The sequence below is a fragment of the Amia ocellicauda genome, chromosome 12 (genome assembly GCF_036373705.1).
Source record: "Amia ocellicauda isolate fAmiCal2 chromosome 12, fAmiCal2.hap1, whole genome shotgun sequence".
Classification (NCBI taxonomy): Eukaryota; Metazoa; Chordata; class Actinopteri; order Amiiformes; family Amiidae; genus Amia; species Amia ocellicauda.
The window spans coordinates 32,319,472-32,346,231 of NC_089861.1; the positions used below are offsets into that span (position 1 = coordinate 32,319,472).

At 42.4% G+C, this 26,760-nt stretch overlaps 1 protein-coding gene and 1 pseudogene across 1 annotated transcript; both read left to right on the forward strand.

The window, feature by feature from the left end:
* Nucleotides 1–314: 314 nt before the first annotated feature.
* Nucleotides 315–14,795, forward strand: LOC136764069 (tripartite motif-containing protein 16). Its single transcript, XM_066717897.1, has 7 exons — nucleotides 315–426; nucleotides 980–1,039; nucleotides 10,217–10,299; nucleotides 10,436–10,669; nucleotides 11,019–11,178; nucleotides 11,442–11,501; nucleotides 14,541–14,795. The coding sequence occupies exons 1-7, from the start codon at nucleotides 315–317 to the stop codon at nucleotides 14,618–14,620; spliced, it is 789 nt and encodes a 262-aa protein (XP_066573994.1). The 3' UTR covers nucleotides 14,621–14,795.
* Nucleotides 14,628–15,744, forward strand: LOC136764071 (stonustoxin subunit beta-like; annotated as a pseudogene).
* The last annotated feature ends 11,016 nt before the right edge of the window (nucleotides 15,745–26,760 follow it).

The window sequence follows — 26,760 nt, forward strand, 5'->3', positions numbered from 1 at the left end:
AGGAAAAGAGCAAGTAATTTCCTATGCAATTCGAAGCCTACATCCAACAGAGTGCAATGACAAGAATTACAGCTCTTTTAAATTAGAGCTGTTGGCTCTCAAATGTGCAGTAACCGAGAAATTTAAAGATTATTTGCGGGGGGCACAATTTGTGGTCTACACAGACAATAATCCTTTAGTACACCTAGCCACAGCTAATTTGGGAGCTGAAGAGCAATGCTGTGTAGCCCAGTTGGCGAATTATAACTACGAGTAGAAGTATCGCCCAGGGTTACAGAATAAAAACACAGCTGTACACTCTAGGCTGCCCCAAGATGTACAGGTTGAGAGCTGCCTGGTCCAAGTCCACCCTGAGGAAGAGGAACAAGAGGAGAGCCAGCCCCAATGTGCAGGATGGAGAGCTACCCAATGGCGAGAATGGCAACGGCAAGACCTAGACCTGGTTTGGATCCAGGAACAATTACAGCGACAGCGATTGCCATCTGCACCAGAGCGGAAGGTTGCTTCAGCTAGGTGCCAACTCCTCCTGAGAGAATGGAAGAAGTTGGAGAACATTAATGTACTGTTGGTTCGAGAATGGCATGATCCCACTACAGGTGAGATGCAACAACAGATTGTTGTTCCACAGCTGTCTGGGAAGAGTACCACTGGGCTGTTGGACACTTGGGGTGGGAAAAGACTTTCAGACAATTCTGAAATTTCAGACAAAGGGACAGGGACAAGCTTGTCCTGTATTGGGATAATCGACCACATATTGTGATTGCCCCATTAAGGCCAAGCTATCCGGCATATCGGATATGGCCTGAAGGTAGAGACGGCCCTGAATGTACCATTCACCGCAACAACTTGCAGGAATGCAGGTTTCACCTACCAGTTGAGGACCACCCTATCCCCAGAGCAACCCCTTCACACAGTAATGTCCCAGCTGATGGTCCGCTCTGGCCAATGATGTTGCGACCGCTAACCCCTCTTCCTGCAGCTCCAGAAGCTCTCCTGGTGCCTCCAGAAATGGAAGAGCCTGTGGAGATCCAAGTCGCGAGTAACCAGATTGTCGGGACGACAATCGTCATAAGAGGGAGGAGTAATGTCACCCACGGGACATTGAAATAATGCGTGTTAGCCTATTTTTGTATTTTCTTTGCTGTGTATCGTTTTTTCACTTATTCACTTTAAATCTTTCTTATATTATCACATTTATTCTTATTAAAATCACGTTTGTTTACTTTCCTTTCCCCCCCTCACTTCACAGATATGCACGTTTTATTTACGATTGATTGATTTAAATATGCACATGGCTAATCACGCATTCACGAGATTACTCGCTGATTCGCCAGGTTATACGAGCGTCAATAATTGACAATGAGGAACACCTGTTAGGCTGGAAGTAGAAAGCTCCCAGGTGGTGAGCTGTGAGGGGTGATTGCCAAAAGTCAAAGCCGAAACAGAACTTTTTAGACAAGTAAAAGGGCTAAGAGAGACCCAGAGGAGAGCCGAAACGACCGCTAGGTTTTTAGAGCTACAGTAGTGTTTTACCGGATAAGAACTAACAGAACCTGTTGATATTGCTTCCACTTGCATCCCTCGTTTTTAGTATTTTAATAATCATTTTAGAGTTGTTTTTTTTTTTTTTTTTACTTTTTAATAATTTTACTTTTGCCTTTGTGGACCTATTTTGTGGACTAGAAAGGAAGATTTATGGAAGATTTTTATCAGTATTTTTAACCACAAACAGACTGTTAAAAAAGTAAAGGCATTGGGTTTTTATTTCCCTTTTTATTCCATTTCAACTTGGCCATTTTTGTTTTCTTGGATTGTACATGGACATTGTGGTTTCCTTGGATTACCAACCCCAAACCAGAGCAGAAGCTGGATTTGTTTGTCCCCGCCCCTTTTTACTGTGTATTAGGACACATGGATCTGCCCCATTCCAGCTCCTGGTGTTACCTGAAGAGACCAACAGTCTCTGCAAGAACTTACATTTTTGGGGGTTTAACCTTTTTATTGTCTTAAATTAAAAAGAGGGAGTCTGCCTGATTTTATATAATAGAGATCTTTGTAATAAATTTAATTGTTCAACTGTCCTGTGTGATCTGTGGTGTGCTCCTGGCTTGTGAACCCCCAATTTAAAGAACCTAAACCAAAGGGAGAACTAAGGTAGTCTAAGAACCAGACCTATTTGGGGAATTGACAACCTCTCAGTGGGTCCTAGCACCTGTAGATAATCTCTAGGTGGTATAGTCGTGCTTGTATAATAGTTTTACATCCAAGTAGAGTTATTTCCACTCTGTGACAGGCCCAGTAGTTATTTTGGGGTCGCTTGTGAAAAATGTGTTAAGGGAGCTATTTAAGGCACTCAATGTTTGTCAATACATTTTATGTCAATAAATGTAACTATAATAGAGTGATTAGGAGAACAATGTTTTGCTATAGTTGGCCAAATCAATGTAGAACTAATTTCACTTCATACACTGCACCTTCTAGACTGAAAATCCCTTCAGTCCTCCCTCCATGTTTAATTACCTTCAGCCATTTAAAATGTCTAAATCTGCACAGTGCCCACCCCAATGTGTCACCTAATTACTATTCCATAAACCCTCAGTTCATCATCAGAACAATTAAACAATTGGTGGCAAAGCTCAAATATCTGGAATGGCTAATGGAACTAGAGGCATGGTTAGTAGAAACAATGACCTCTACTGCTCACAGGTCACTTAACACTCGGTTGTAGCATAACCTCTTAATCTTATCCCATCTTAAAAAGATAATTCTGAGTAGCGCGCCCTTTCATCACTAAACCTCCTATTAGCTCAAATGAGTAATGTATAAAATTAGTCAATCTCACTGTCATGAAGAGCTGCCAGTGGAGAGGAATCCAGGTGCAGAGAGAAGGATACCTGGGCTAATGCCAGCGAACAACAACAATGTCCTGGAGAATCTGGAAGGCAAGGGCGATAATGCAAGCAGGGGGTCAAAGATCAGACGCAATGGGGAGAATGCAAAACACAAGGGCATGGGCGGACTGGCTGGGTCACAGGCCGGGATGTTAATATACAAGGACAGGCCACTTTCTGGAAATAATCTATTGGAAATTAAAACCACATACAACACATGTTTACAACAACCACCATAAAAATAAAACCCATAAGAATGCCTGCAACTCCCAAAGTATTTTATAGAAAATGTTTTTAGGTATTACACAACACACTCACACTTTTTGCCAAGTTAGAAATATTTTTTCTATCATGTAATAATAATAAATACAGTACTCAATACAGTGACTGTTGCTACTGCTGCATTAAACCGACTACTGCTGAGTTGAGTTGACTATGATTGCTACTGAGTCGATATGACTATGACTGCTGCTGAGTTGAGTTGACTATGATTGCTACTGAGTCGTGATGACTTTGATCAGACTATGACTATGATGACTCCTTGATCCTCTGCAATCCGGCTTCCATACAGCTCACTCCACTGGGACGGCTCTCCTGGCTATCACTGACTCCCTCAGCTGTGCTCGGACGGCCTCCCTCTCCTCAGTCCTCATCCTCCTTGACCTCTCCGCAGCATTTGACACCGTTGATCACTCCATCCTCCTCTCCTGCCTCGCTGACCTTGGGATCTCTGGGACTGCTCTCACCTGGTTCTCCTCCTACCTCAGTGACCGGTCCTACCAAGTGACATGGCGAGGCTCCTCATCCACCCCCCAACCTCTCCTCACAGGCGTTCCCCAAGGCTCCGTCCTGGACCCACTCCTGTTCTCTCTCTACACTTGCTCCCTGGGTCCCCTCATCGCTTCCCATGGTTTCTCCTACTACTTCTACACTGATGATGCCCAGATCTTCCTGTCTTTTCCCTCTTCTGACCCTCTCATCCCCTCTCGCATCTCTTCCTGTTTGTCTACTATTTCCGCCTGGATGCACTCGCACCACCTCAAGCTCAACCTCTCCAAATCGGATCTCCTCTTTTTCCCCCACTCTTCCTCACCTTCTGCTGACCTCCCCATCTCGATCCCCTTGGAATCCACCACACTCTCTCCTTCTTCTTCTGCTAAAAATCTAGGAGTCACCCTCGATCCTGCGCTCTCCTACACCCAGCACATCACCATGCTGACACGCACCTGTAGATTCTTCCTGAGCAACATACGCTGGATCCGTCCCTTACTCACCGACTACTCGACTCAGCTACTCGTCCAGTCACTGGTCCTCTCCCACCTGGACTACTGCAACTCCCTCCTGGCCGGCCTGCCTGCATCTACTACCCGCCCACTCCAGCTCATCCAGAACTCTGTGGCTTGTCTGGTATTCTCTCTGCCATGATTCCCACACGCTACTCCACTGCTCCGCTCCCTCCACTGCTCCGCTCCCTCCACTGGCTCCCAATAGCGGAACGCATTCAGTTCAAGACTTTGACCCTCACCTACCGCTGTCTACACCACACTGCACCAAGCTACCTTCAGTCACTCGTCTCTCCATACATCCCCTCCAGACCACTGCGTTCCTCCAGCGCCAGAAGACTAACTCTGCCTCCTCTCCACTCTCCTTCCTCCAGAGCCACTCCTTCTCATCCCTGGCCCCTAAATGGTGGAACGACCTGCCCACCGAAGTCAAAACAGCAGAGTCCTTGACCTCATTCCGGTGCTTACTCAAGACGCATCTTTTCCGACAGTAATTGTAATATTAGTCCTCTATCCCTGCTAGATAGCACTTCACAGTTTTTATTATGCTTCTCGCGTCCTTGATTGTTTTCCTTCTTGCTCCCTTTCCCGTAGCCCTTGTCTGCGACCCTACATCTTGACAGCACTTAGCTTTCACCGTCCAGGATGTAGGAAGTCACTTACTGTACTTGTGTAAATTGTAAATTGGAATTTGTAAAATGTATTATTGTGAATTGCTGTTTTAGCTAAATTGAATTTGTAATGATTGATGCCTTGTGCTTCACTGTATTTTTGCACTTTGTTTGCACTTATGTTGTAAGTCGCACTGGATAAGGGCGTCTGCCAAGAAAAAAATAAAAATAAAATAATAATAATGATTGCTACTGGGTTGAGTTGACTATGACTGCTACTGAGTCGTGATGACTATGATTGCTACTGAGTTGAGTTGACTATGACTGCTGCTGAGTTGAGTTGACTATGACTGCTACTGAGTTGAGTTGACTATGACTGCTACTGAGTCAAGATGACTATGACTGCTGCTGACTATGTCGGTGGAGGGTTTTGAGAGGGAGATACAGGGTTTTATTTAGTGATGTTCAGATAATTTTCTTGAGGTTAACATAAAGAAAACTAAAGAGATGGTCATAGTTTTAGAAGGAAAAAAACAATAGTTCCCTCTTCTAAGATTAATGGTGAATTAGTTGAGCGGGTCTCAATTTATAAATATCTTGGAGTTGATATTGATGATCACCTAAGATTCAATGAATGCGCAGGGATTAAGTATAAGAAACTACAACAGAGGTTGTTCTTTCTTAAGAAACTGAATCATTTTAGAGTAGATTGTCATATCCTCCATATGTTCTATAAATCTGTTTTGCAGAGTGTTCTGTCCTTTGGCCTGATCTGCACCTTCGGAAACATGTGTGTTCAAGATCATGCCAAATTGCAGCGCATGATCAAGATAGCAAGTGGGATCATTGGGGTCGATCAGGTGTCTGTAGCACAGTTGTATAATGACCTTATTTAAAAAAAGGCTGATCAGATCCTCAAGGATCCAATCCATCCTCTCCATCTGAAATTCCGGAGGAGTAGCAGGTCTAATGGCAGAATCCTGCAGCAGAAAATTAGAACGAGGTACAGTAAATAATTTGTGCCTACAGCAATTAGATTATTAAATGATAGATAGATGTCCAACTACATTATTGGGTTTGGATATTTTGATGTGCATATTGTATATTTGGATTGTATATTGTATATGATATTTTATATTTTTAGTATTCTACAGAATATTTCGTTGACCTTAACTTTGACCTTGACTGCTGCTGAGTTGAGTTGACTATGACTGCTACTGAGTCGAGATGACTATAACTGCTGCTGAGTTGATTTGACTATGACTACTGACAAGTTGAGTTTAGCTGACTGACTGCTACTGCTGCCTTTTAGGAGTTAGACTATGAATATTTAAATCATGATGAACATCTAAATACCAACATTAGCCATGGTGGCAATACCTTCCAGACTTTCAGGCTGAAATACAATACCTGGCTCCACAAGTTTCTTGTAATTTCTGGGATCTAACAATGCATCCTTCATTAAGTTTGAATGTGTCATAAACCTGTTCTCAAGTATGACAATAGCCTTCTTGAATATAACCTCTGGTGAGTACAGAGGATGGTACTAATTTAGGTAATGCCAAATACAAAAAAACAACTAGCTGAAGATAATAGCTCCATAATTTGTTATGTAGTTAGTAAGTTAAATTGAAAATCTCAAAATATATTGCCAATTGGACTGTTTCATAATCCGACTTCCTCACCGACTACTCGACTCTTGTTGTGTCTCTGATCCTTTTCCTGCCTGGACTACTACAACTCCCTCCTGGCTGGCGGTGTTCTCTCTACCCCGATTCGCACACACTACTCCACTGCTCTGCTCCCTCCACTGGCTCCCGATCCTGGCACGCATTCAGTTCAAGACACTGACCCTCACCTACCGCTGTCTTGACCACACTGCACCAAGCTACCTTCAGTCCCTCGTCTCTCCATACATCCCCTCCAGACTGCTGTGGTCTTCCGGTGCCAGAAAAATAACTCTGCCTCCTCTCCACTCCCCTTCCTCCAGAGCCGCTCCTTCTCATCCCTGGCCCCTAAGTGGTGGAATGACCTTCCCACTGAAGTCAAAACAACCTGTCCCTGAAGTCCTTCCGGAGATTACTCAAGATGCATCTTTTCAGACTCTACTTGTAATTTAGTGATTTATTCATTGATAAGATAAGATTACAATTATACAATGTTTAATTCATACTTTTGCCTTTGCATTACTAGCACTAGTATTGCTTATTTTGATTTCCCCTACGCTCCCTTTCACTTAGCACTTAACATCTTGTCTTCACTTACATTCTAGGATGTAAGACCTTATATATTGTTTACTGTATATCTCGTATACACTTTTACAAATTGTGAATTTGTAAAATGTATTATGCCTTGAACTGCACTGTATTATTGCACTTTGTATTGCGCATATATTTTACAGGTAACCCTGCACAAGGATGTCTGCTAATAAATAAATAATAATAATAATAACAACAAGGGGACAGGCCATGTTGTGTGCTCTCTTTCATGGCGCCTCACCAATAGACTTGTGTAATGCTGTAACCTGGTCCAATCATCAGATGTTCACTGTTATCATCGACATTATGGCTATCGACATTATCTTGGACATCACCAATCCATTAGCATTTGATCTATCGTTCCCCCCTCGAACCACAACATCCTCATCGTTAATATGTTGACCATCTCTAATCACTTGACTAACCCCATTATCATTTCCCTCAGCTACACAATTCTGTCCATCATCACTGTGTTTTTGTACATTGTTTAAAGTCTCCAGAAGATCTTCAAAGATGTCAACATACTCATAATTTACAGCGTGGTTAGCTGCAATGTCTGTACAATGATCTGATCATTTCATGGTCAATAAAAGACAGTACTGCTATTGGTTACCACCTCTTTCTAAGATTCACTACCTCTACAATGTTTCCACAATGGCATATTGTGGTAACTTCATTTAATTGTTGCCACAATGTTGTTGGGTGATCTGGGACAGCAGTGGCTTCAGACAACAGGTATGTTACAGGCTGGGGCCAAGCTGAAAACAGCACAGCAATTCTAATAGGAGCAGTACAGCTCTCCCCAGCCTGGCCTCAGCCACGAACCACACCTCCTGCAGCTCTGGGCAGATCCAGGAAGTCCCTCCCACACACACAGTTAAGTTTCATTTAGACTGAAACTGCGTCTCTCTGCCTCTCAGTCTCTGCAGTGAAATGGCTGAAGCTGGAGATTTCCTGGACCAGATCAGTTGCTCAGTGTGTCTGGACACACTGAGGGATCCAGTGACTATTCCCTGTGGACACAGTTACTGTCTTGGCTGTATTAAGAGCTGCTGGGACAAGGATGATAACATAGGTATCTACAGCTGTCCCCAGTGCAGAAAGACCTTCACCCCGAGGCCTGTACTCTGCAGAAACACCATGTTCACTGAAGTTGTGGAGAGACTGAAGAAGACAGGATTAAATACTCCTCCTCCTCCTCCTCCTGTTCACAGTTCTGCTGGACCTGGAAATCTGTTGTGTGATTTCTGCACTGAAGAAAAGACGAGAGCTGTGAAATCCTTTCTGATTTGTCTGGCCTCTTACTGTCAGACTCACCTCCAACCTCACTATGAAGTGGCCCCACTGAAGAAGCATAAACTGGTCGATGCCAAAGGGTGTCTGGACGATGTTCTCTGTTCTAATCATCAGAGACTGCTGGAGGTCTATTGCCGCACTGATCAGAAGTGTATCTGTTTTCTGTGTACAATGGATGATCATAAAGGCCACGATACAGTCTTCGCTGCAACAGAAAGGGCGGAGAAACAGGTGAGAACTGTAACTCTGTACTGGGAGCTCTCTGACTCAGGGTATGGTGGGATAGTAGAATTTTCAAGGTTATATTTAAAAAAATTAATTGGTGCCCATACTGGATTAAACCAGAAATCTTAAAGGTACAGTGTCTATAATTATGATTATGAGTATGTACATCTTCAGAATATTTCTTTATTTAATCTGGGGCTTGTGTTCTGTAGTCGTTTTAGTAAATCTCAGGATACACCAATTAATACAAAACATAAATACAGGTTAACCCGGAGCTCTCCTCTCACATGAAGTGAGGAAAATAACTAGAGATATGAACTGGAAGAAGCCCCTTTGTATCTTTAATGGACAATAGCTTACAGCAAATCCAGTTCAATCCAGCTGTATGAGTTCAATATACTGATACAGTTGTTGATCAGGTATTCAAAAGACAAAAGCTGTAGGCCTATATATTCAAGAAACAGTGAGCCTTAATGCAGAGGCAGAGTGATAATAAACTAATAATTAAAGTAGTTCCCACAAACAAATGCAAATTATTGCTTCAGACAAAACTGAAACAATTAATACTATAACAACATGAAACAATAATAGAGAAATAATATACAGAAAATAATAAAAGTAAATCTTCCCACTACAGTTCAAACATGTATTTTTCTTTGTTTGCTTAATTCCTTGCAGGATGACAAATTCTGTGCAAGTGAACACAAAATAATGTTTTGTGAAATACATTTTAAATATCTCAGACCTTCAATATCAATATAAATCATACAATAAATCACAGTATGACATTTCTATTTCTATATTGTAGTGGATTTATTCTCTGTTATCATTGAGCCTCAGGACTCAGGTTGATTCTCAGCTCTGGATATTTTATTCAATGCATGCAAGGGAAGAGCACCCCATCACCCATGAAGTGATGAAGCAGAAGTACAGTGACAGATACACATGTAGCTGGAGGAACCTGGGTGTGTCTAATCTATCAAAACCATTCATATGAAATTGGCGTGAGGGGAGACAGGGAAGGAGTTTTGAGAAGTTCTGGCTTGGTTGACCATTTTCTGAAGCAGACATCTCATTCCTATCATAGCAGGAGATCCCATATATTTAGTTTCAGGGGTCTTTTGTTTCTGATGCAAGCAAACAAACAGGAGCTACACTTATCCATTGTGTGTCTGCAGGCCTGATTGGCAAACCTGTATGTAAACCAGAGCTGCAGCCAGCTATTGTGTTTATGTAAACCTGGTCTCCAACCTGCCTGCAAGCAAGGGCTACTCCAGGCCATGGTGTTTAATGCAGAGTCCTGTCTGTCTCTTAGGAAAGTCAATTTTTCCTTCTTCAGTATGTTTCCAATGGTTTCTTTATGCGATATTATTTGTGCTTAATTACTGTATTTATTGATTTTTGTATTTATTATTTCCAGATTTGTAATATGACATTGTATTTTTAATTAATTTACTCCCATATATAAATAACTAAATACAGCTTTGGAGCCTTTAACCCTTAATAAGCTGCATTTATATATATTGCTCTAAATTGCTCTTTATATATATAACTCTAAAGTGCTATACCATTGCATTGGATTTAGAATATAGTTTTGTTCATTAAAGTTGGGAAAAGCCTCTTTAGGAATGATGCTGTGTCTCTGTCCACAGAAGCAGCTGGGGAAAACACGAGGACAATACCAGCAGAGACTCGAGCAGAGAGAGAAGGAGCTGAAGACACTGAGTCACTCAAGGTGGGAACTGACCAGAGGAGGGGCCAACATTAACACACACTGACACCCCCCCAAATCCACTGGAAAATATATACTCAGGTACAATCCAATTTCAGTACCGTCCCTCTGTAATAACCCCTGTGTGTCTCTCACTCAGAGCTCTGCACAGACAGCAGTGCAGGACAGTGAGAGGATCTTCACTGAGCTGATCTGCTCCATTGAGAGAAGGCGCTGTGAGGTCACACAGATGATCAGAGCTCAAGAGAGGGCTGCAGTGAGTCAGGCTGAGGGGCTCATAGAGAAACTGGAGCAGGAGATTGCTGAGCTGAGGACGAAAGACACTGATCTGAAGAAGCTCTCCCTCACAAAGGATCACATCCACTTCCTCCAGGTAGCGTCGCTGCTCTGGGACAATCTGCAGGACTGAAGGGGGTGTATTTCACACAGAGCTCTCCAATGGAGCTGCTCCTGGTTTCTCCCCAGGAATCTGCTTCACAATTTGCACTCCTTCTCTCTTACTCCCTATCCCACTCTCTCACACTGGTTTAGAATTACCAGTCTCTACCTCAGTTAATCACCCCTCCCCCTCTCTCCCCCTCCCCCTCCCCCTCTCTCCTCCCTCTCCCCCTCTCTCTCCCTCTCCCTCCCTCCCTCTCCCCATCTCCTTCTCCCCCTCTCCCCCTCTCTCTCTCTCCCCATCTCTCTATCCCCCTCTCCCCCTCTCCCCCTCTCTCTCTCAGAATTGCCATTCTATCTGTGCCCCTCCTGGAGCTGCAGACTCGCCCAACATCACTGTCAGTCCACTCTTCTCTCTTGAGGCTGTGGGGAAAGCTGTCACTGAACTGAAGGAGCGACTGGAAGATGTCTGCAAGGGGGAACTGGTCAAGATCTCACAGACAGGTTGGTGGAGATGAGAAACACATTGTCACAGGTGTCCAGGGAGCAGCTGACCTCACTGCCATTGTCAGCCCTGGAGGGACCTGACCCCTCGCTGACAGAGAGGCTGGAGGTTTATGAGAACAGCTCTTGTGTTATAGACTTCTGATGTCAGCTGCACACAGTGATCAGAGACACTCAGTTTCTCTCATGAGGAAAGGAGTGCTGTTTGTGTCCTGGATTAATCCAAAAGGTTCAGTTGTCTCTCTGTCTGTGTGTCTCTGTAGTGAAGAGAGTCTCCAGTCTGCAGGATCCAGAGCCCAGGACCCGAGCAGAGTTTTTACAATGTGAGTCTGTTTCACACTGCAACTCTCCACTGAAAGATGCCCGACTCCTTTAGAGAGGCGCTGACAGCACAGAACAGAGACACACACACTCACACTGACAGACCTACACTACAATACAAAAACATAAGTAATATACACCCAACATTGCTAACGGTCCATTGCTTTTTTGCTGCCCTAGGCGAGATTTGGGGAATCTATTTTTTCAATATTACCTTCACAGTTAACACTTTACAATAAGTACCCCTTATCAGACATTAACTAATATATTAGTTAACATGAACAAACCAGTAACATCAACATCAACAAGTCATGAAAAGTAATTACTTTAATGGTAACTAATTAATTAACTACTGCATAAATTCATGTATTGGTTTGTCTTTCTTCATGTCTGAATATTCGGAGGCAGTAACTACCGCCTAACTAACTAACATGAATAAACATTACTCATGTCAAGGATGACATATATTGAGATGTTTCTTAATCCTAAGAGTTGTCAAAATAGTCACCAGATTTTCCACGATTAATGTAATGATCTTATGGAATAACATTAAATACCTTTGTTAACATAAAGGAAACTATTGATATTTTTACTAAATATGATCAGTGCTTATTCATCTTAACTAATTAATCAGCAAATGGTTTATTACATGTTTTCTGGGACCTTTGTGCATCATGGTTAATGAGACCCAAACTATGCCAGGAAAATGCCCCCCACAGCATTACAGAGCCTCCAGACCCCCTCACTGTAGGAGTCAAGCCGTCAGGCCTGTACCATTCTCTTGGTGTCGCCACACATGCACTCGCCCACTTGTTGAGAACACTAGCCAGTTCAGCAGTCTTTGTGACTGAAGCTGCTGCCATTCGTGCCCCAATAATGAACCCTCTTTCAAAGTCACTGAGATAATTTCCTCTTGCCAACTTGATCCAAAATCCAGGTCAACTGGGCCTGCTCAGCATTTTTATACATGCCACAGAGCATGATAGGTTGTTAATTGCTTAATTGTATCATGCAGTACTCCTCTTTGGAGGCATCTGCATTTGTTATATTCCTCCACTCATTTATTCAGGTTTTTTTCTTCAATGTCACCCGTCTGTATATAATGCAGAATTTTAAATATATCTTTTCAAAAAGAATGCAATGGAAATCACTTTTTGTAAGATATTAAATTGATTTTCAAATTATACCTTGTTATTCATATGTAATCATTACCACGTTTATTTAAGTAAGACCCTTAATTTTAAAAGCAGAGCACTTAACATACAAAGACACAAACCTGGTTAATGAAATAGTCACGAAATACAGTCAAAACATCAACACAGTTATAAACGTGAAAACACGTTCATAAATGCAGCACACAATTAAGGAAGTTATTGACAACAACAATCAGATGATTTTTTTTTCTTCCATTGATTTACCACTGAAGTTGAACAAAAAACTGTGCTCGAAAACATTTTTTAAAAGCTCTTAACTCCATTAAAATTAAAAATAATTTAATGAAACTTTCTGCAAAACCAGGTTAAAGTATCTTTAAAAGAATGAGACAGTAACCTATTTGGTAGATACTTTGGTAGACAGTGGAATTAATTTAACTTCCTAATAATTTAATCATGAAACTTCGTCAGTACTTACATACTTCATATTAAATGTGTATTTACCTTATAGTGTCCAAAACTTATTTGTGACAGAGGAAGGTGGAAATGGACCGATATATATTTTGAAAGGAAGCTCAAACTGTGACAAAGTAAATTATTCTAAAGAGGTGATTTCTCCAATGTTATAGCAAGGAATCACTGAGAAATAGCGCCACAAAAAGCAACAGAAAGCCTGTTTTCTGGGATCGCCTTCAAGTAGCAAACAGTTCCGCTGGAGACAGGGCTGCTGGTCATTCTGCTGGTCACTGATCACATACATTTTGACAAACCTAGATTAACTAAACTAGCCTAAACGACCATAATGACATAACTATCTTTTGAGATTTTTTCCCCTCCTCCTCCTTTCTTTTTTCGCCCTTGCGCACCTGACAGTTTCAATGATCTTTTCAGTCATCCCACGACTTACGTCCTCTTGATTTATGTCATTCCCCACTTACGTTTTCAACGTTGCACTGAGCATGCGCATTGGTGGAAGCCCCGGAGCCTCAGGCCGCATTCACAACACTTTTGTGGCGCTAGATTGCAGATGGAAGACGGCGCGTGTACAGCTTTGGTATTGGAACTACATGTGTATTACTCTCAAAGCACACATTAAATGTATATTGGAATCCAGTGTAAATATGATATTATACACAAAAAAATAGTTGTAATGAATTTGATCAATATGTGAGTATTTAAGCATTAAGTATCCCAACAATGAGCAGTAATAAAGATTTTTACTAATGAAACATTACAATATAAGGCAAAAAAGAAAAGACATCTGTTCAACTGTAACACTTTTTTTTACCTCATATTTACTTAAAATAAAGGTACATTTAGTCAGAATTGTGTTTTTAGAAGTCACCAGATATGGCCATTTAAAGGCTTTATCCATAGATTTTCTCCCAGGGAAGCATGGCCCCAGACCCACCTAGCTTGACTCCATCACTGCCCCGTTCCTTTTTTTGTTTCTCAAAGATGGCAACCCTACTTAAGGGTTAAATACTAAAATACTTATCAAATTAATTACAACTTTTTTTTTGTACAATATTATATTTACACTGGTTTCGAATCTATATTAAATGTGTGATCTGAAAGAAATACACATGTAAAACATTTTGTATGTATTATTATGGATTTCCTTGCCAGGTGTGCAACTTACAAACACACATAATACGTGAAAATTAGATTATAATGTATACGTACACCACTAAAACATGCATATTATTTTATTGTTGAACTTACAATCTTTACAATATTATATTTCTGATGTACTTTGCCATATATAGCATGAGATTCGTAAGATCCTTCATGACATGACTCAGGGGCGATTCACACCCCCTGACTAGGTGGCGCTGCCCATGCAGTGAGCTCTGTCTCTGATTAAAACACGTCTTTGTCCCACAGCGCTCGCATATTGTTTTGCAGCCGCAACTGCACCAGCGCAGTTCCTCTTGAGCAGCTGCGCGGCTGTGCAGACTTTTTAGCCTGTGGATGCGTGACCTGGTGAGTTGGACTGGTCGGTCGCAGAGTCTGAACAGATTCTGAGCAGACTCGGTAAAGTATGCGTGTAGTGAACGCAGCCTCATTCTACAGTTGGTGCTGTTAAATTCAGCATTTTGTATGCTCCTTTTACACAAGTAATTACGGTAAGTTCTAAGTTCAGTTTTCTAATATTCCGTGTGTTTTTCTGTGCTGGATTTTAGTGGGAATCTCCAGTGATTGGTCTTTTTCACCTGCATATCTTGTCTCTCCTCTCCAATCAGATTCCTGTGAACTCACACTGGATCCCAATTCAATTAACAGACTGCTGATACAGCAGGGCAGAACTGTGACAGTGAGTGGAAACACCCAGCCCTATCATGATCACCCAGAGAGATTTGATGGCTGGTGTCAAGTGCTGTGCAGAGAAGGGTCTGTCTGGGACTCGCTGTTACTGGGAGGCTGAGTGGAGAGGGAGACAGGCTGCTATAGGAGTCACATATAGAGCAATCAGCAGGAAAGGATATGATAATGACTGTCGCCTTGGATACAATGACAAGTCCTGGAGTTTGGATTGCTCTGGGTCCAGTTGCTCTGTCTGGCACAATAATGAGAACACTGTTATATCCACTTGCACTCCCCACAGAATAGGAGTGTTTGTGGACCATGGAGCCGGAACTCTGTCATTCTACAGCGTCTCTGACACCATGACCCTCCTCCACAGAGTCCAGACCACCGTCACTGACAAGCTCTATCCTGGGTTTGGGTTTTCTTATATTGGAGACAGTGTGACCTTGTGCCAGCTGAAATAGCCTCCTCTGTCTCTGTTGAGCTCCCTGTCTGTGCCCCCCACTCCTCAGGTGAATCTAGTGATCAGTTCTGACGCGGAGTTCAGAAACACATGGACTGTATGTGGAATTAATTTCTATCGCTTTAACAGGGAGTTTTATCTGTTGAGTTTCAATAAATTCTCTTCAATGATATTGACTTCAGATTGTAATGCAGTTCATAGCAAGAATGTGTGATGGATTATGAGTGACTAAAGATCAGATGCTACTATGTGATGCAGGTCTGTGAACACTCTGTTCTTCTTGTAGTGCTTTTTATAATAAGTTCATTTTCCCAATTATTTATAAACTCATGTCAGTCATTTGACCAATAGAGCTAAATTAATAAGAAAAGATCAGACACAAACACAAGGTACACTGACTATGCTAAGTTTCTGAAAGAGTAGTTCAAATATAGTTTAAGTATTTCCATAGTGATTATACAGTGACAATTTATTACACTTAAGAGGAAGGTTACTCTTAATATTCAGGTAGTGGGACTTCTGGTTGGCGGCCATGCTGTAAAGTCGGTCGGAATCTAGGCTCCTCTCAATTTAAGATAAATAATATTGTAAACCAGTATTACATGCGTTATATTTTGCCACGCACTCTAATTTATCTTTACCGGACATCAGTACAATGTCAAAATCTAAGCAAAAGCGAAACCAAACCACTGAATCATGCTCCGCTGATGACATGGCAATTCCTTCTGCCAGGCCTGTGGATACGGCCTCTCCCCCTGTATCTGAATTGGCACTAATTCTGGACACATTCTGGAAGCTGTGAGACCAGAGGTGGAGACCTCACTCATGCATACAGCCGAGTTGCTTCCTTGGAGTCCACAGCTGTCGGCTGACAACAGGAAGCTTTGGGCCAAGGCAGATGACTTGGAAAACCGCTCCCGCCAGCAAACCTCCGAGTGGTGGGTATACCAGAGGGCAAAGAGGGTACCAGTCCAGCTGCCTTTATATCTGATTTTATCATGGAACTATTTGGTAGGGACAAATGGGATTCCCCTCCGGTCACTGACCACGTCCATTGCTCTGTGGGTCCCAGAAGAGAGGGAGGTTCACCCCGGCCAATTATTCTAAGAATGCACCATTATCGAATAAAGGAAACTATTCTCTGTTTGAACCATGAACAAAGTGCTCTTCAGTATCAGGGTGCAAAAGTTCACAATTTCCCTGATTTTAGCCCTGAGCTGTCCAGGAAATGAGCTGCTTACGTATAAATAAAATCCCTTCTCTTCGAGGCCGGAACTCAATTCAGTCTGCTGCACCCAGCCCGGCTGCGGATCATATTCAATGGCACAGACAAAGTGTTTAACTTGCCTGAAGAAGCTAAGGAGTTTGACACAAAGCTTATCCTTTTGAACATCAAATGAAAACCTGCTTTCTCACTTTCTGAAAAGGTATTGTTACTTTAGACATTATAGGCATTATTGTATGAGGGACAATCGCCAGTCTAGCAAATTTGGGCAAGGCATATATCAATAGCCGTCTATTTTTCTTAATTACCACTAGTGCGTTTTTTGTTTGTTTGTTTTTTCTTGTTTCTGCAATAAGTGCTATGCAAAGTAGCAAATCACGGGCTGGACAGTTTTCCCATTGAGTTTACATTTCTTCACAACTCTCTCCCTTATTATGCTATGTTTACTGAATCTTTTTCCAACTCTGTCCTGCCACAAATCCATTACTTAAAAAAAAAATTGATCATTATGACTGCAGCTCCTATCACCCCATTTCCCTCCTCAATGTTGATGTTATAATTCTAGCTAAGGCCCTGACCCAACAGGTCTTAAAAGAAAGAGCATTAGCTTAAACAACAATTGGACCATTTATATTTCACATACAATGCAAAATTAACATTTGAAAAGAGAATTATTCACACATCCTAATTGATCCTCCACTGACATGGGCATCAGACCAGCCCCCCCGCAATTCCAAGAATAATTTAACATTACTGAGAAAGAACACCTGGCTTGTTTGGTATCAGCTGTAAGGTCATGTTTTGAGGGACTTGAAAATGTAATTGATAGAACTAAAATTTGACAATTTTGAGAGTTAGAAACTCTAGGTAACATTTGAACCATTTTCACATTCCTCAAAGCCATCACACCCCCAATACACATTCTGTAGGAATCAAGGGAGAGGAATGGCAAAGACTACTTCAATACGATTTTCAATTGTATTACCCCAAACCTGACCAATCAGAAGTTTGGAAGGAAAGAGATTAGAATCTCAGTCTAAAATTTATGAAAACAGAAAATTAAAACCAGCAATGGGGAGTGGTACAATTTGGAGTGGAGTGGAACATCCTGGGAGAAGAAACCAAGGAGACGAAATCCAGGAAGACTGAACGGAACCAGAACCAGAACTTCTCCACCAAAAACCTGAAAGCTTTGCAACCGTCCTCAAATCGACAGTCTGCCAGCCCTCCCCGCTTTCAACCGTCTGCATAACTGAATCTCAGTAAACCACACAGGTAGTATATTTTGTGTACAAGTCAAGAATTAGGTAAACCACAATTACATAAAACCTAGTTGTGTATGAGATCTAAACTCTAGGAACGTGTAGCGTAATCATAATACTTGTTTGTTATTTTACATGTTTTGTGCCTTGAGTCAAAACTCGAGTATTGGATAGAACCCCTTCACAACAGTTGGCCAGATCAAGAACACCCTCCAGGAGGTAGGCGTATCTGTGTCAACGTCAACAATCAAGAGAAGACTTCACCAGAGTAAATACAGAGGGTTTACCACAAGATGTAAACCATTGGTAAGCCCCAAAAACAGGAAGACCAGATTAGAGTTTGCCAAAAAAACATCTAAAGAACCCTGTACAGTTCTGGAACAACATCCTATGAACAGATGAGACAAAGATCAACGTGTACTAGAATGATGGTAAGAGAAGAGTATGGAGAAGGGAAGGAACTGCTCATGATCTGAAGCATAACACCTCATCTGTGAAGCATGGTGGAGGTAGTGTTATGGCATGGGCATATATGGCTGCCAAGGGAACTGGCTCCCTTGTATTTTGTGATGATGTGACTGCTGACAAAAACAGCAGGATTAATTCTGAAGTGTTTAGGGCTATATTATCTGCTCAGATTCAGCCAAATACTTCAAAACTCATTGGACAGCACTTCTCAGTGCAGATGGACAATGACACAAAGCACTTTTTAAAAGGGGAAGAAGTGGAATGTTCTGCAATGGCCAAGTCAATCAGCTGACCTGAATCCAATTGAGCATGCATTTCACTTGGCAAAACTGAAGGCAAAATGCCCCAAGAACAAGCAGGAACTATAGACAGCTGCAGTACAGGGCTGGCAGAGCATCACCAGAGAAGAAACCCAGCATCTGGTGATGTCTGTGGGTTCCAGACTTCAGGCAGTCATTGACTTCAAAGGATTTGCAAACAAGTATTGAAACTCACAATTTAATTGTGATTGGATGTAACTACCCTCAAATAAAGATGAAAGTCTACAATTAAAGCACACCGTGTTTCCTTTCAAATCCATTGTGGTGGCGTACAGAGCCAAAACGATGACAATTGTGTCACTGTTCAAATATTTATGGACCTAACTGTACATGACGTTCATATAAAATATTTGCATAACTTTTGATAGAATTGTTTTCTCTACTGTTACAATACCTATTACTATCACTAATTCGATTGCTCTTAATTGATCATCACTTAACCATTTGGTTAGTATATAGATTTTACATTGGTTTGCCTACTATATTCAGATTGAAAGTACAGAATGACAACTCCACAGGCACAGTTCAACATCAGGACAGAGGTCACGGACCATATATGAGCGCTGAGCTACTGTGACTGATCACATCACTTTATTGCCGGTTGAGGAAAAAAATATCAGGAAGGTGCTGGAACCCATATTGTGTTTGTTCTTAAGTTGTTGTGATATTAATCACTCTGATGCTCTGTGATTCATACAGATTCAGATGTGAGTGAGGCAGACAGTAACAAAATTTCGGAGTGGCTGAAGAAAAATAAGCAACTTATCAGTCAAGTTGAAGAGTATATGAGAGGAACAACCATCTACTGAGTACAGTGGATAAGACAGAATGGATCTAAGTCTTTAATGGAGATTACCAAGAGTATTATATATATATATATATATATATAATATATCGCCTTCCAGTTCTCCAGACTCTGCATCTGTCCGGAAACTACCTTCCGGCTCTTTGGATCTCACCTCTGTCCTGCAATTGTCTTTCAGACCTCCAGACCCTGTCTTTGTCCTGAGGCCATCTCCTAGACCTCCTGAACCCGTTTCTGTCCTGAGGCCATCTCCCAGACCACCTGAAACCGTTCCTGTCCTGTGGCCGTTCCTCAGACCTCCTGAACCTGTTCCTGTCCTGAGATCGCCTCCCAGACCTCCTGATCCCGTTCCTTACCTGTGGCCACCTCCAAGACCTCCAGAACCCGATCCTATCCCATGGCCGTCTTTCAGATCTTTTGACCCTGACTTGTGGCCACCTCCCAGACCTCCCGACCTTGCCTTATGGCCACCCTCTAGAAATCTTGCCCTTTCCCTCCTTCATGTCTTCTGAATCCCCACTACCTTTGGTCCTGCTCTTCTGTCCCATGGCTTTCCCCGCTGTATCCAGTCCTATTCAGCTGCGCCGAGTGTGGAGGGGGGGTACTGTCACAGTTCCCTAGCCCTGACCCTCTTCCTCCACTAGAGGCCGCCAATGTTCTCTTGCCTTTTCCTGATCCCTTCACTGCTTTCCTTTTTTCATTCTATCAATTAACATTCCACCTCACCCTTGTGCACTTCTACTCCTGTCCTTTGTTCTCATTGGTTCTGCTCTCCTTTATAAACCCCTCACTGCCCTCACTCTGGGCAAAGTGTTGTCAGATCTATCTGCTTCTCCTGGTTCCTTGTTCTCCTGGTTCCTTGTTCTCCTGGTTCCTTGTTCTCCTGGTTCCTTGTTCTCCTGGTTCCTTGTTCTCCTGGTTCCTTGTTCTCCTGGTTCCTTGTTCTCCTTAACCCCTTGTCCTGTACCTGTTTCTATTGACCTCCTGGACTTCAACCTTTTGCCTGTGACCTCGACCTCGCTATTGGATTCTCCTTGATTTCTGTCCGCTCAGTGTAGTAGCTCTGCACTTGGGTCCTTTCTCTATTAGCTTTATGGTCCTCTCATGAGGCAACCGTGACAGTGATGTGGACAAGAACTTATGGCCAAGTGCAGGAGACAGAATTGATGCAAATTGATGTAGTGTGTGCTCAAAATTAATTTAATTACATTTCTTTCTTACAGTATATGTTACATTTGATTAGACAGAACACCTGTGTTGCAATACAAGTTATTGCGTCAATGATTGTAGAAGATGTCTTCATTGATCACACTTGATTATTGGATAGGAATTATTACAGTCAGTTGTGATGGGTAGTGTACAGTACGTTTTGCCTAATGTGAAATCAGTGTCATATACTGTATTAGATTACCTTCAGCACTTCACTCCATTGCTTGCTCTTGGATTAACTGGTTGTTACAATGACAAAACTGAGAAGAGGATTGCATTATGTTGTGTTTGGATGACTTAACCAATGTATTCATTGTATTTCACTAAGAATACTTAATGGTTAAATCAATTATCTTATGGTGAAAGATGTTTACAAACCAATGAAAGCACAATCAGTTGTTTTCAATGTACGACTTGCTGTTTTACAAGTGTGATCAGTTTGGAGTTTTGTACTAAGAGTTTTGAAAAATCACCAAATAGTATTGATAATAGTACCAAACAATTAAAACATAACCCGGGGGGCATTCTAGATTTATAGTCTCATATACTAGACATATCGTATTATAGAGTCTCAGGGGGGTACACCCAGGGGCGGACTGACTGGGTTACAGGCCAGGATGCTAGTATACAAGGACAGGCCACTTTTCTGAAATAATCTATAAACTATTAGAAATGAAAACCACATAGTTTACAACAGTCACCATAAAACAAAACCCATATGAATGCCTGCAACTCCCAAAGTATTTTATAGAAAATGTTTTAATTAGGTATTACACAACACAACACTTGTTGCCAACAGTTAGGAATATTTTTTTCTATCGTGTACGAATGTGTTATTACTAATTACTACTACTAATAATAAATACAGTACTGAATAGAGTGACTGTTGCTACTGCTGCATTAAACTGACTGCTGCTGTGTTGAGTTGACTATAACTACTGCTGACCAAGGTCTGTATGGTGTAGTGAACGTGTGAAGAAAAGTGCCCATCGAACCTGTCATGGCTTGAGCCTTTTTGCAGAATGAATTTTTTCCAGGTTGTGATGGTCTGTAAGAACAAGAAAAGAGTGATTAGCATCTTCTACCAAGTGGCGCCACTCCTCAAATGCCAGTATGATGGCCAGCAGTTCCCAGTTACCGATGTCATAGCTTTGGTCAGCGGAGGAGAGTTTCCTAGAAAAAAAGGCACAAGGAAAAAGCTTAGGTGGTTGCCCGTGACGTTGCGATAATGCTGCCCCTACCCCAGATTCTGAAGCGACAAAGAGAAGCGAGGGGTCCGGATGCTTCAGTATGGGCACTGTGGTGAAAAGGGTCTTTAGCCATGCAAAAGCAGTAGATGCCAAGGAGGTCCAAGCAAGGCTGCAGGCAGACCCCTTGAGGAGAGATGTTAAATGAGCTGCAACAGAACTAAAGTTCTGTATAAAACGCAGATAGAAGTTGGCAACGCCCAAGAATTGCTCCTTGACAGATCAGGGTTGGAGCCAATCCCACCTTGTGGAAGTCCATATGCACACCATCTGCATTGATGACAGCCCAGGAAACTGACCTGCTCATAGTGGAACTCACACTTTTCCTCTTTCCCCGTACTGCAGAAGACTGTGCAGGACCTGGCAAACATGGGAGGCATGAGTGGAAAATGTAGGACAGAAGACAAGAATATTGTCAAAGCACGTCCAACTCTCATTTCCACAGAGCACGTTGTGCGAGCCTCACAGCTATCTGCTGCAGTAGCATACACTGGCCCCACTCTCCCAATACAACAGGCACAGCCACAGTCTGTGTACCCTGGGATTCACTGCCATAACTGTGGGTCTTCCAGCCGTACCACAAAGGCATCCAGCTGCCCAGCCCGTGGGCAAAAATTTCGGAACTGCCTCAAATGCAATAATTTTGCATGGTTGTGCCGCTCTGCCCCTGCTGCTGCTGCCATCACTGTTGTCCCCACTACCACCTCTGGTCACGGCCTCAGCCCACCGACACAACACCTACAGTTATCCACACTGTCTGCTCTGGCTCACCTGATTTCCAGTCCTGTGCTGTGCAACTGGGGGATGTGTGCATACCTCTGCTTCTGGACACTGGCGCTAAAGTGTCACTGCTGAACTTCGACACCTACCAGCAGTTGTTTGCCCACCTTCCCCTTCAGCCCCCATGCACTGGCTATGGCCAAGCTAGGATCGCAGTTGTTGGTGCTCTCCAGCTTCCAGTCCATTATGGCACTAGATCCCTGCCCTCTTTTACTTTCCATGTGACACGGTGCGGTACCAACCTTTTGGGCCTCAACCTTTTTGTGGGGTTGGGGTTCTCCCTCACTGACAACTGCAATACGAAGATTCTACATGTCATCTCCTCCTGGCAGCAGATGTGGACGCCTGTTTTTGAAGGTTTGGGCTGTCTCCCTTCTTCCACACATCAGCCCCTGCTGGTTTCCCTTGCACTGCGTGATGATGTCACGGCTGAACTCCGCCTCATGCTGGACGCTGGAATCATTGAACCGGTCAACGCCTCACCCTGGATGTCCAACCGCGTCATTGTCGTGTGGCCTGCGAATCTGCGGTGATCTCCATGAGGTGATTAAGTCTGTAATACCAGGCAAATACCCTCTCCCCACCCCATAGGAGCTCACTGCCAACTTCTACAGCTCTAAGGTCTTCTCCAAGCTTGACCTTTGGCAGGGTTACTTGCAGGTACCCCTCCACCCCAACAGCAGGGACCTCGTCTCACACACTGGCGTGTTCAGGTACACACGCATTCCATTTGGTCTCAGTTCTGCAGCGAGTTGCTTTCAAAAAATAATGTAATCTGTAGCGTTAAGGGGGGTGTATATTGAATCTATGAATCGAGCCTCCTCCAATAGGAGACTGGGGGGTTGGCACAAATCCAACCTCGCAAACTCAAGGACCAATCGCCTATGATCTGAGGGCATAAAAAGTAGCACACAGCACCTTTTTCTCTCTCTCTCACCTGAACCAGTAACTCGCTGCCACAGCTCAACCTGTAGCTCTGTCGCCAGAAACGGAACCGGAAACCAACCAAGTCTTTGCCAGCAACAGAAGAGTTTAACTGGGAGAAGGAGATTGAGCCATACGATCTTTAAAGAACTCTACTAAGTAAAGAACATTAGAGATTGAGATTGAGCCGTACGTTCTTTAAAGAACTCTACTAAGTAAAGAACATTAGAAACTGCGCCTGCCCACCTGTACCCACCTGATCAGTGGAGTGTATGCAGCTGGACAATTGACTAAGTCGACTGTAATACAGAAGTGTTCAGTCATTTAAATAGCTATTGAGTCTTAAGAAACTTGACCCTTGGAAACTAACAGGGCCCTGCTTTCCTCAAAGACTTTGTCTTCAAGTAACTACGGTGGAAAACCCTGCTTGCCAAGAAGACATCCTGTGCACACCCTTGGAGCCTTCAAACCAGTAGAAAATCTGTTTGGAAAAGACTCTATTTTCGTGAAACCCCAACTTCCAGACGCATCGACTGAAGTGGAAGTTATTGGAGAAAGCCGAACCGGACTGCCTTTGTTCCAAACCACACGGACCTCATCCCACCCCATGGAACCTCGTGCCGTGTGTTTTTTTCTACAAGGAAGTTCAGATAAGTTTAACAGTTTGGAGTTTATTATTCATGACATTTGAGAAATCAATTAGAAATGTTATTATGTGAGTCATAAACTTTTGAATGTGTAATATCATTTAGTATTTTCTTAAATATAAATGAGTGCTGCATTAAACTGTTTTGTTTGACAATTTTAGAAATAAAATCTGTCAACGCTGAGAAATATCTTCTCATTCCTGTTTAACTGTTTAGTCTGAAATTGACACACGTTAATAGACATTAGATTATTGGTGGCCCTGCCTATCCTTAATCATTGAACAGGAATCAATTAGGGAGAATTGTGGTAACAAAAAATGATATAATCTTTCTCGGCACCCATATAACGAGAAGTTATTTGACATAAATACATAAATACTAACCTGCATTAGTTATTTAATGTCCGACTAACAATACTAATGAGAGACTCACCTTCGTCTTACTAACTGGTATTGTATTCAATGTGTTTGTAATTTTGTTTAACGATTTGTGTGTTATCATATGCGATTCCATGGTCTTTGATTTGGTCATGGAAGTGATTTGTCTTTGATTTGTTGATCTTGAGTGAATTTTAATTCGTTTTTCCCTTTTTAGTGCTACATTTTATCTTTGTTTTTAATAAATTTGAGAATTTATATCTTTGGAATTGGTGTCTGTGTCCAATTATTGCAGAAATTGAGTTCTACAAGATTCTAGGATTCTTGATAAGGTGATACTTAAATTCACTTATTTAACTGAAATTTATAAGTGTACCTTACTCTACACATCTATCTCTGCCAAAATTCCAAGGGAAGCTGTCTACCTAGATGACATTGTGGTCCATGGGTCTGATGCTGACACACAATCAGCATCTGGACAGGGTATTTTCTGCACTCCAGCAACACAAACTCACCCTCAGTGTTGAAAAATATGTGTTCACAGCCCCTGAAGTCGAGTTTGTGGGGTTTTGCCTGTCTGCTAAGGGCATATTTCCACTTCAATCCAACGTGCTCCAGCTCCTTAAAGTTGGATGGGTTCCGCTGGTGTACAGCAATTTTTAAGTCATACCACCGATTCTCAATTGGATTGAGGTCTGGACTTTGACTAGGCCATTCCAAGACATTTAAATGTTTCCCCTTAAACCACTTGAGTGTTGCTTAGCAGTATGCTTAGGGTCATTGTCCTGCTGGGAGGTTAACCTCTGTCCCAGTCTCACATCTCTGGAAGACTGAAAGAATTTTCCTGTATTTAGTGCCCCCTTAGAGGGAAGGGTCACTGCAAATCATTATCAAGTTATTCTGAGTGATCATCTTTATCCTATGGTGAAACATTTCTATCCTGATGGGAGTGGTCTCTTCAAGGATGACAATGCCGCCATCCACCGGGCATGAGGGGTCACTGAATGGTTTGATGAGCATGAAAATAATGTGAATCATATGCAGATCTCACCTCAATTGAACACCTAAGGGAGATTTTGGACCGACATGTTAGACAGCGCTCTCCACCACTATCATGAAAACCCCAAATGGGAGGGAATATCTTTTGGAAGAATGGTGTTCCATCCCTCCAGTAGAGTTACAGATAGTCGTAGAATCTGTGCCAAGGCACATTGAAGGTGTTCTGGTGTCTCGTGGTGGCCCAACACCTTACTGAGACACTTTATGTTGTTTTTTCCTTTAATTTGTCACCCGTCTGTATATGTAGTTATTCAATGACAGAGCACGTTTTTCTTATCTCTGTAGATACCACCAACACAACAAATTAACCAATTTGGCTACTCTTGAGCACAGTAATTGCAGCAGGTAAATCACACATCACAACACATTGTTTCATGAAAGATGTATCCATTGAGTGGGCAGGCAGAGAACACAAACCAATCATTTTACAACAGCTGTATCATCTGATTGTTATGGTTTCTAGCTAAAATATTCACAAATATATTCAAATTCAAGGCTTTGCTCTTATAGACTCTACACCCACTAAGCTTACACATTTATATAACATTAAACAATCTTGTTTTGAAACCGTATTTGCTCACCTGTAACAGTTTGGTTGTTTCCAAAAGTGATATGCTGTTGTGAAAAGTAATGTCACGTTCGCGTAGCACGGATTTATGGAGTTCTACGTGGGTCTGCGCTGCTCCACTAATCGGACAGGTAGAATTCTGCAAATCTGCGCAGAACTGCGGAAATCTGTGCTATACGGACGCATCAAATTTAGCCAGTTTTGCCATATATTAAGTTGATACTGATGCGAGTCCGTCTCCTTAAAGCATCATAATTCCGCTGCTGCTACATTTTTTTGTTTAGCTATTTTTTATGTTCCACTGGGGTGATGAGAGCAGGGGCAATGGGGTGACCCTGGCCTGCCCTTGTCTCTCACCCCTCTTTTCCATTTTTCTGCTCTCCTTCCTGCCACTCGTGGCTTTTTCTTCTTCACCCCTTCTCCCTTCCTCGGGTCAGCCTGTC